The sequence below is a fragment of the Saccopteryx leptura genome, chromosome 2 (assembly GCF_036850995.1).
Source record: "Saccopteryx leptura isolate mSacLep1 chromosome 2, mSacLep1_pri_phased_curated, whole genome shotgun sequence".
Classification (NCBI taxonomy): Eukaryota; Metazoa; Chordata; class Mammalia; order Chiroptera; family Emballonuridae; genus Saccopteryx; species Saccopteryx leptura.
Window position 1 is genome coordinate 192,644,767 of NC_089504.1, and position 11,796 is coordinate 192,656,562.

At 42.7% G+C, this 11,796-nt stretch overlaps 1 protein-coding gene across 1 annotated transcript in view; it reads right to left on the reverse strand.

Annotated features, from left to right (window-relative positions):
- GMPS (guanine monophosphate synthase) overlaps positions 1–9,063 on the reverse strand; it is a 47,609-nt gene extending 38,546 nt beyond the window's left edge. The window contains exon 1 of the mRNA XM_066369869.1: positions 8,704–9,063. Within this exon, the coding sequence (XP_066225966.1) occupies positions 8,704–8,730 (27 nt within the window). The 5' untranslated portion in view covers positions 8,731–9,063. The remainder of the gene's footprint in view (positions 1–8,703) is intronic.
- Positions 9,064–11,796: the final 2,733 nt, after the last annotated feature.

An 11,796-nucleotide genomic window follows, 5' to 3' on the forward strand; every position in this document is an offset into this window, starting at 1 on the left:
TAACGGACCTCAGCTGCAGTGGTCCACAAAAGGACCAATGCTGGTTCTGCAAACTGTTCATTACCAGTTCATAGTAAAAAAAGGTGCATACATTTTACTGCTTATAAAAATTAGGGGATACGTATTTGAAAATGAATATGAAACTATAAAATATCCCCTAATTTTTGTGAGTATATTTAAGCATTCATAAACTTGTATTACAAGTAATTTTATTTCTGTTGAATCTACAATAAAGATTTAGGACTTTTATGTTTTGTCTTTGATTTTTTAAATTTCACTTATCTAATAATAATTTATTTTATTTTACAAAGATAGCATTTGTCAATTACAAAATTTTTAAATAGTTTTTTACTGCAGACCTGTGAGAAGCACTCTAGTAGATGCTATTAAAATCACTAGATCAGTGGTCTGCAAACTCATTAGTCAGCAGAGACAAATATCAACACTATAACGATTGAAATTTCTTTTGAGAGTCAAATTTTTTAAACTTAAACTATATAGGTAGGTCATTCCTTACTGAGGTAGTGCCCACTCGTGCTATTTTGTGGAAGAGCCGCACTCAAGGGGCCAAAGAGCTGCATGTGGCTCGCGAGCCGCAGTTTGCTGACCATGGCACTAGATGAAAGGCTGGTGCCTTGATAATGGATGGATAAGTTGGCGATATCTGAATCAACTGATCAATCTCAACATACAAAAATAGAGATGAGGACTGTGAGGTACTAAGTAAATATATGAAAAAAAACTAGACCACGTGTTTATAACTGATGAGCTGATGACTCAGACATTGTACTCTTTGCTTTACCTTTACATGTTTTTAATTTTCCATATGTAACCCACTACATGATTGGCCCTAAATTCCTATTTCCTGTCTTTAGTCATGTGATTTTATAGTTTGTCCTATTACAGATAGAATATATTTCTTCACTCCTGATATTGGCTCCACCATGAGATTTGCTTTGGCAAATGTAATGAAGGCAGATGTGACAGCGTGCCACTGAATGTTTTCATTTGTCTCCTGTGCTTCTTCCATCATCACGAGCCTATTGGTCCCAAGAGAAAGATAAGAGTAATGGAATGCTGTGATGCTGAACTGACCCATAAACTCATGAGCAAGGAATTAGTATCACATGTCTTTCTCAAAATGCTTCTTATACCATCTAAAGTGAAAATTTTTAAATACTGTATCCAAGGCAGGCTCTGAATTAATAAAATGTTATAATTCTTCTTTCCTTGACCATAGATAACATAAAGACAGTGTGTCCGTAAAGTCATGGTGCAATTTTGACCGGTCACAGGAAAGCAAAAGAAGACGACAGAAATGTGAAATATGCACCAAATAAAAGGAAAAGTCTCCCAGTTTCATACCTATTCAGTGCAGTTCAATGTGAGCTCACGCACAGATTTTTTAGGGCTCCTTACGTAGCTATCCCATATAGCCTCTACAGACTCGTCACTGACTGATGGCCTACCAGAACAGGATTTCTCCACCAAACTGCCGGCTTCCTTCAACGGCTTATTCCACCGAGTAATGTTATTCCTTTGTGGAGGCGCTTCGTTATAAATGTGCCAATATTCACGTTGTACTTTGGTCACGGATTCGAATTTAGCGAGCCACAGAACACACTGAACTTTCCTCTGTACCGTCCACATCTTGACTGGCATGACCGTGGGCTGCTCCGCTGTGTACACGGTGTTACGTCATCATCTGCGCATTCGCACATGCTGCCACTTCATCCTACAGAAACTGGGAGGGTTTTCCTTTTATTTGGTGCAAATTTCACATTTCTATCGTCTTTTGTTGCTTTCCTGTGACCAGTCAAAAGTGCACCATGACTTTACGGACACACTGTATTATAAGAATGTACGATAAAATTGTACAAAATGGCTGTAATCATGCTAAGCTGTTATCTTCTCTTTAAGAGAGAGATTACAGTGACTCTTTAGTTTTGGAGATTAAAATATAAATGCATACTTACCTTTTTTTGAAAGGTGACTAATAAAGAAAGACATCTGGGAAGAAAAACTAGAGGTACCAGTAATTACCTCTAGAGTCTAGACAGCTAGGCCTGGTGAGCCTAAGATACACCACACCAGACAGGATACTAAACCTCATAGACAATTGATAGAAGTGTTCTTATCAAATACCTAAAAATAGTTTTATATGAAAGTACTGCACCAATACAAGGTTGCATTAAAAACAATAAAAAAATCTTACCTTGTTTAACCCAGAGCACTTCCAATTCTATTTATTTTCATCAGTTTTATTGTCACATCACTTTTGATTTTAAAATTCAGATTGCTACTATCAAATAAAGTGTTTCATTTCTACTGGTACATGTTTTTATATTTACAAAGCCAATCTAAAATTACCTGTTTGACCACAAACCACATATTAGTTCCCTTAAAATACAGCTGAACAGGTGCTTTTAAAATATTCTTAAGGGTTACTATAAATTATAAAATATTCTAATAAAAACATTTTTCAAGTTTGTTGTAATAAACTAAGGTTTATCTCTTGCAGGAACTATCCTTTGACCCAGCAATTTTACTCCTAGATATTCATCCAAAAGAAAAGAACACCTATGTCCAAAAAACTAGAAATAATCCAAATGATCAACAGTATGTGAATGGATAAAATCTAATATATCCATATAATGAGATACACTATGCAAAAATAACAAGGGACGAACTACTGATATAACACATAGCTAAACCTCAAAAAGATTATGCTTTGACAAAGGCAGAATCATTGTATAATTCCACTGATAAAAAGTTTATTTATTTATTATATTTTTTATTAAGTGAGAAATGGGGAGGCCCCTACCAGGCAATGCTCTGCTGGTCTGGGGCTACTGCTCCATTGCTTGGCAACTGAGCTATTTTTAGCACCTCAGGCAAGGCCATGTAGCCACTCTCAGTGGCCAGGGCCAACTCTGCTCAAACCATTCGAGCCATGGCTGTGGGAGGAGGAGGGAGAGGGGAGAGGGGAGAGGGGAGAGGGGAGAGGGGAGAGGGGAGAGGGGAGAGGGGAGAGGGGAGAGGGGAGAGGGATGGGGAAGGGAGAAGCAGATGGTTGCTTCTCCTGTGTGCCCTGACCAGGAATTGATTTCCATTTGATTTCCAACAAAGAAACAAATAATAGTCTTTTCCAAAAACTGGTACTGGGACAACTAGATAGCCACAAACAAAAGAATAATAGTGGTACCTTACTATATAACACATACAAAACATAGCTCAAAACAGATTAAAGATCTAAATGTAAGAGCTAAAAGTATAAAACTTTTAGAAGAAAATATAGGCAATTACACAAATCTTCATAATCTTGAATTAGACAATGTTTCTTAGATATAATGCCAAAAACACAAATGGCAAAAGAAAAAACAGATGAACTGCATCAAAATTTAAAGCATTTATGCATCAGAGATCACCATTAAGAAAATGAAAAAACCCACAGAATGGCAGAATATATCTGCAAATCTTACTTGACGTAAGAGACTTGTTACTAGAATAAAGAACTTTAAGACTCAGTAAAGACAAATAACCCACCTTCACAATGGGCAGAAAGATCTGAGGATATTTCTCAAAAGAAAACATACAAGTGGCCAACAGCACATGAAAAGATGTTCAACATCGCCTGACCTGTGGTGGCGCAGTGGATAAAGTGTCGACCTGGGAACGCTGAGGTTGCCGGTTCAAAACCCTGGGCTTGCCTGGCCAAGGCACATATGAGAGTTGATGCTTTCTGCTCCTCTCCCTTCTCTCTCTCTCTTTCTCTCTCTCTCTCTCTCTCTCTCTGTGTCTCTCTATAAAAAAAAACCTGAATAAAGTTAAAAATAAAATATTAAAAAAAAAAAAAAAAGAAAAGATGTTCAACATCAGTAATTAGAGAAACACAAATATAAACCACAATCAGATACTACTTCATACACACTATGATGGCTATAATCAAAGAGATAGGAAGGGTTCTGTTCTCCCCACTACAAATGGCAAACGGGAGTAACTGACAAAATTTTAAACGCCCAGGCAGCTTTAAAAGTTTAAACACCCAGGCAACTTTAAAGGTTTGGAAATATCCTCTGCAAATTTTATGGCAGTTTAGAGCAAATTATTTTTCCTTTCAGTTAGTTTCAACACTGCTGGCTCTCAACTTTTAAAAAACAAGTAATGTGAATTTTAGGATAACTCTCTTAGCACAGTCATTAACTCAGAAAAACAATTATACTAGTGTATACACATTAGGCTTGAATTTTAGCCAAATTGTAAATACATGTTAATAGAGAAATCCAGACCCAAAATCAGGACATGTACTCTGTAGTTGGAGTGGCAATGGGGCACAGTTTTCCCAGTGCTGTCCTAACTTACAACTGCTATTCCCAGATCTTACCCAGCTGAACATCTCATGTGCTTTTTTTACTTTTTAACATATTATTATTAATAATAGCATCAAAGTAAGATAGATTTGTTATAGTTTCACTCTATATTTCTACCTTCTGCCATCCTTTGTCTAGTACTCTGGAATGCAGATACAGTAAACAAGAGTTCTCACTTTAACTTCTGGTTCAATCTGAAGCCAACCCCTGATAACCTATCACTCTTTCCTGATAAAACCAAGTAATACTTGCACACTGGCAACTAGGGGTACTACCTCTATCCAATCCTGGATGCTAACAGGAGAAATGTTTGAAGTTGCTACCCCCGCCAGTCATTTGGTGTACCTGCCATTAGAGTTACAGCCATTCCTGAGCATGTAAGGCTGCCTGCCATCATATGAGTCAATGGGAAACGTGAATAAAGTATTAGGAAAGTATATGCAGAAAAGAGACACCATGTGCTTCTGAACAAAGAGTAATCTGAGCACTCATGCTTTGAGAGTTTTGCTTTTATTTATTTACTGTATTGGGTAAATCCACAATTATTTTGTTTGGTAACTTTAATTTGCAGCAATTAGAAATTTAAGTTATTTTAGCACCTTCTTTTACAAATTAAATACTCCAGTTTAGATTAAGAGAATATGTTCATATTACTATAATAAGTATACCTTATAATATTAGGGAGTATGTAGACATAATTATATAAAGCATCTTCTGGGTCCTCAAAACCATGAACCCAAAGCCATGGCAAAGGTCCACCAACAAAGCAAAACAACTAATATCACATTATTATTAAAGTAAAACTATTTTTTGAACCACTGTGATTCTTGAGCAAATACAGAAACATCTCTATTCCACAATAAGCATAGAGAAAAGAATATTCAACACAATCCAGAACTATATATACTACACAAAGGTTAAAAGTCAATGAAACAATTACTTTTTCATTGATTCACCAAGTGCTTCAGAATTATGTATTAACCTTGAGGATTTAATTAACTTTGAGCATCTAAACATGAGTTTAGGTTAGTATGAGTTATGAAAATAGTTTAAGTAGCATAATGAAGCAAATTTTTAATTGCTGTGGATAGCAAATAATTATTCACTATATCAAAGAGGATCTTTGTAATATAATTCATTAAATGGCCTTAAAAAATCGTACCAAACACTTTCAACAATCATAGGACAAGTCTATATTTTTCTTAAAATTCTTAAAAGACCATTATTTTCCTTAAGCAACAAGTTGGCCCACACTGAAAGCTAGATCATCAGAAGTTCCTACAGAAATTTCAAAACCTCTCAAATCTAAGAAGAGATAATAAGAAACATTCCATTTGTCTGTAATAACTCTTCCATTCTAGATGAAATCTTAATATAGAACAAAATCTGAAGCAAAAACAAACAGAACTATCTTTGACTTTGAAAAAATATACTATAGGATTATAAAAGAGTTAACTCTCAGTGCATACCAGCTAGAAACCTCATTCCATTCAATACAAAAACTTACCCTTAAAAATGCCAAATTTAAATTTCTAACATCAATAAGTATTTATAAAACAACTTTAATCCGACTATGATATACCCCACTTAATATTTCAGTGAAGGTGAGGCAAGTGCCACTCCTCCAAACAAGCTAGTCTGAAGCTTGGATAAGGCCACAACATGGGAAACTTGACCAACAGCCCAAAAATATTGTGAAAGAATATCTGCCCATGCTCTTGTTTATATTAAGATTTTAACTAAATGGCACTGTATCAGCTCCATAACTAAGGAAACAAAAACATTTGCCTTGGATGGTTAACCAAAGTAGCCCTGAAGAAAAGAAAAAACTAGGTTCTAACTAAAGCTATGTTTTTTCAGTATAGGAAGCTGGAACACATAAAGGTCTTTCTGGCTCTAAAATGATGCTAGATGGATAAAATTAATGAAAACAGCCCAAATGCTTTTACAGATTAAGTCTCTCTCAAATCTTTTTTTTTTTTTTTTTTTTTTTTTTTTTTTTGAGAGAGAGACAGACAGGGGGACAGATAGGCACAGACAGGAAGGGAGAGAGATGAGAAGCATCAATTCTTTGAGGTACCTTAGTTGTTCATTGATTGCTTTCTCATATGTGCCTTGATAGGGGGGGACTAAAGAGACTGAGTGACCTGGACTCAAGCCAGCGACCTTGGGATCAAGCCAGTGATCTTGGGATTCAAGACAGCAACCTTTGGGCTCAAGCCATCGATCATGGGGTTATGCCTACGAGCTGACGCTCAAGCCAGTGACCCTATGCTCAAGTTGGCGACCTCAGAGCTCAAACCTGGGTCCTCTGCATCCCAGTCCCATGCTCTATCCACTGTGCCATTGCCTGGTCAGCCCAGATTTGTATTGTTTAAAATAAAAACAAAACTCACTCTAGAAACTTCTGATAAAAACTGAAATGCACCAGAATAGGAATCAAAATCAGTTCTTTCCTCACTTTATGAACTAGGATTTTCACACAACTGTCTGAGGCACAATAGATGTACAAAATTAAGCTTAGGTCTAGTATTTGTATTTCACTCCAGAGGAAAAGGTGGTTCAGTGGTAAGCTATGGAAAATTTCCAGGTGGATCTCTTATCTTAAACTTTCTTCTGCTACTTCATTTTGTGAAAATATTCTTCTTGAATCACCACACACTTGGCAAAATCAGGTTTGAGTCCTTCTAATAATAGTTATTTCTTCTTCCAGGACAAAGCTGAATGTTTACATTGTAAATTCAAAATAAAGAGAAGAGGTCATGACCTGGTAGCTCAGTTGGTTAGAGCATCTTCCCAAAACGTCAAAGTTGCTGGGTCCATCCAGGTCAGAGAACATAAAATGAATGCACAAATAAGGGAGCAACAAACCGATGTTTCTCTCTCTTATTCGCTCTCTAAACCAATCAATATAGCAATCAATCATTAAGAGATAAATGTTCTGTTAACTAGTGTACAGAAAGAATAGTACCATTAGGTTTACATTCTGTGGTCAGAAACTAAAGGTTTCAGCATCTTAATTCACCTATTTAATCCTGACAAAGAATTCCAACGAGTTTGAGAATCAGTTTCCTGGGTTTAAGAGTAAGTATCAGCTACCTTACAATCGTCATTCACATATTCAACAAACACTATCTGAATGTTTACTATATACTATGCAAGCATTCATGAAGAGGACCCACTAAAATGTGACATTTAGGCACCACCTTTGTAACAGAATACTGCCTAAATAAGACGGGACTACCTGACTTACAACACCATCTGACGTTTAGAATTTAAAGAACTTTAATGAAGTTCTTAAAGTCAGACCCTAAGCAGTGTATAGGAGGTACATCTTGCTCAAACAAATCGCAATCCAAAACAGCGCCATTTCCCGCTGATGAAACTAACTTAAGTGAGGGTCTTAAAGAATTCCGGGCCAACTTAAATTGTACTATGGAAATGAAAGCAAAGGTGCTTAATTCAGCAGCGAGACGAAAGGTCTAAAGAAAAAGTGAGCTGGAGGTGGGTGAAGCCCCGCAGAGGCCCAAACAAGCTCTCCCGCTCGGCACATCGGGTTAGCAACTTTCCGAGCATCCCGGGACTCCCGACTTCCCCACTCTTCGACGTGGCAGCAGTCATCAGCGCACCGGAGATGGCCTCCCACCCCCCGCCGGGAGTCGCAAACAAACGTAAGAAATAAAGAGCTGGTGAGGGCGGGGTTGGAAACGCTCCTTCCTTCCGAAGATGGAGGAGGGAAACAGATGGAACAGCCCTGGGCTACCGGTCCTGACCCGGGGACGGGGGTGGGGGGGCGCTGCAGTCACGCGGCCTCGCCGAGGGCCCGCCTGGCTGCGCGGGACCGCGAGGCTGGCGACCTCGAAGCTGGCGTGGGCAGACGAGGCGGGCCCCTCCGAGGGCAACGGCATGGCCCAACTCCATCTCCCCACGCGAGGCCCGGATCATGCCCTGCCTTCGGCAGAAACCCAGCCTCCTGACGAAGCCCCCTCCCACACACCCGCTCACATCCCTGCCCCCACCTTCGGGCCGTATGCGCGGCGCGGGCTCGGCGTCCCACGGCCCCGCGGGAGAGGCCACAGCCGGCGGCGGAGCTGCAGGAACTGCCGCCTTCCCCATCGTCCTACGCTCAGCGGGCGCAAGAACCCCGCACGAGGACAGAATCAACAAAGCACCTGCCGCCCTCGGGGAGCAGACACGCCGCAGGCCCCGGCCGGTGCCCCCACGCGCCGCTGCCCGGGCCCCAGTCTGTGCGGATTCGGGGGAGGGGGCGGGGAAGGGCCCCAGAACCTGGCCTTCGTCCGGAGGCGGTGAAGCAGGGACCCCAGAGACTGACCTTGGAGTCTCCATTGCACAGAGCCATCAGGCCGGGGCGGGAGAGGGCTGGCCGGGCCGACGCCGCGGGCCGCGACTGAGAACAGGCCTGGTTGGGAGCGGGCCGGAGCTGAGATAAGCCGGCCGCCAGCAGAGGGCCGGACCCAGCAGCAGCGGCGGAGCGCGGGCCGCAGCGCCGGGGAGAGGAGCCCAGCGGCGCACACGCAGCGCGCACCTCCAGCTTCCGCAGACCGGCCGCTGGGAGGGGCCAGACCCCGTCAGGTCCAGGGGCAACCTCGGCAATCCCCGCTCGCCGCCGGGGCTCAGCCAGTCCGTTTCAGGAGGCGGGACTTCAGCGCTAAGGCCCTCCCTCCGGGTCCGCCCCGCCGCGGAGGCCGAGGCAGCTCCCGGGAGAGGAAACCCTGCCCGCCCACGGGAGGCGGGACCGCGACGACTGTCCTCACCGCCCTCCAAGCCCCGCCTTCTCCAGGCCCCGCCCCTAGGAAAGGAACTGGTCGCGTCACTGCCAACGTCTGGCCTGCCCCTGGGAGGAGGGGCCCGCGGCGCCCGGAAGGCTCCCCGCTCCCGCGCCAGGCGGCGGCCGGCTCTAGGGGGCGGGGTCCGTGGCGCCCCGCCCCATCCCCACCGGTAAGGCCCGCCCCCAAGGAAAACCTAAGCCGCAGCCAAGGTGCTGTCCTCTCGCCTACTTGCAGCCCCCGATTGAGGGGAGAAAAGGCTGGCGCAGCAGAGTTGGAGCCTTTAGAGAGCTGGGCCCCGAGGGGAACTGTTAGCCAGTGCACCGCCTCATCTCAGGTTTGGGGAACCTGGAGAAGGCCAAGACTGCTTTGAAGAGTGGTAGTGAGGTCTCAAGACATGTCAGAGTGAACTCTGATCACTTAGGTCCCTCAAAGGTTCCACAACGGGTGCAGAACTACCAAAAGGAAGAGAATTGAGAGAAGCAATCAGGTGGGAAGCTGGGTGTTGGGCAGATAAAATGTATTATGCTCACTTTGTTGAGAATGGCGCTGCCCACATGGGGCCGTCGCCCAGGTGATATTAATGTGTGTTGAGAATCCTTGTAGCCTGGGGCTTGGTTTTGGGATTAAACCTTTCCCACCCTTTTTGATGTGGGGTGGTACAATCCAATCATGCCTCAGAGAAGTGACTTTGTATTAGAGACTTCCCTATTTTGTATATTGGATTAAAGGGTTTGAATCTACACTATAAAATGGGGGCAGAATGAGAGTTTGCGCTCTTGGTTCCTGGGATGATTAGCATGAGGGAGCAGAGCAGAGAGCAGAAAGAGGCCATGTGGCCAGGGGAAGCAGCCAAGATGGTGGAGTGCTGAGTGAGATGCCAGTTTATGCAGAGTTTGTATCTGGGATAAGGAAGGAGATGGGGAACTGAGGAGAATAAGGCTGGTGAGCTAGAAACCTTTGATTCTAGGAAACTCGGACAAGTCAGTAGCTTTGTGAGCACTGAATGTGAGTGGGTTTGGGAGCCCAGTGTGTGTTTTTACTTGCCCGCCGGGTGCAAGCTAGAATTAAAGATGACAGCCCATCAGTTCTTGGCTCCATTGTTTCTTTACCAACTGTCCGAATCCAATGCGAACCTGCATGAGCCGGGCTTCTGTGATGGTAGCCCTGGCTTTACACTGGGCCAGAGGCCTAGCCTTATAGCTAATTTTGCACAATGATTTTATTTGGATTGTTTGCTGAAGGATGGGTTGCAGACCTTTCAACTACTTTTTGGCACCTGATAAGACGAGGTATTGCTTTGAATTTGGTCACCTGAGGGACTAACTTGGGGCTGGGGAATAAATAAAAACACTTGGAACAGCTTCCAGCTAGCAAAGCTTTTGAACAAATAGTTGCAGAGAGCCAAATTTGCTGAGCTCAGGCTGTGTCAGGTTCTAATGTGGGTATTAAAGAGCCAAAGTGAGCCAACCCTAACTTCCAAAAACTCATTTTATCCTACCGAGCCCCATGAAATTAGTGCAATAGGATTGAGGTTCTGATCCACTTTTTAACTAATGAGGAAATTGAGGCTCAGTGAGATAATGTACCTCTCCACTCTCAGTATAGGGTAATGGGTCTCTGATCTCAAATCTTTAATAGTACAATATTTACAGGCCCAAAAGGCCTAAGGCTCTAATGGGCCTCTGGCTCAACAAAAGCATTTCACTTAACCCACTTTTTAGCTGAGAATTGGATGCTTGAACTTTCTAAAGCCACAGATACTGAATTCTCTTGGTAAGTGTGGAGAAAATAGCTGTTAGGCTTGCTCGCTGGTTTCCCAGCTGCAAGTACTTTGCATGATTAGTGCATCAGCATGTGGCAGAAAACCAAGTGTGTGTGTGTGTGTGTGTGTGTGTGTGTGTGTGTGTGTCTGAAAAGCTAGGGCTGCTTTCCCTCCAGGCGATTCTATCAGATCACTCTCCAGGGTGAGGTGCAATTTTCCTTTGCTTATTTGCTCTCACATCTCCTCTCTTCGAGCCTCCAATAAACAGGTAACAGCTGGATGCTTTCTGGCTCCGTAGTTCCTCTACCATCTGCCCAAATCCAATGTGAACCTGCCTAGCCTTGACCAGCAACATTACAGTAGGTCTGCATGAACAATCAAGAAAACAGTGTAGGTACCAATAGAAGAGCCTCAACTTGCATCAACATTCACCCAGAATGGAAAGAAATGTGATGTGCCAGTCAGCATTAAGAATCAGCTAAATTCCATCTGTGTTAGATAAGGCCTAGTTTCAACATTCTAGTGGTCACTTATGTATATGGCTATGAATATCAGCATTGTACCACAATCTTTATATCATATATTCTTCTGCAATTTTTTACTCTTGACCCCTCCCTCTTTCTTGAGACTGAATTTTCCTTACAATACACCATAGAACTATCTTTTTACCTCTAGGATTGTTCTTGGTTACCTTTTCTTTCCTACAGAAGGAGGCTTTGTTTTTTTTGTTTTAGGATTTCCATTCCTAACCCTCTTATCAGCTTTCTCTTCACCTGTGTTGCTCTGGGCACTTGTTTAAAGATACAGACTTGCTTTAAAAGACCCCTAAGCTGGGCCCTGGCCGGGTGGCTCAGTGGTAGAGCGTCAGCCTGGT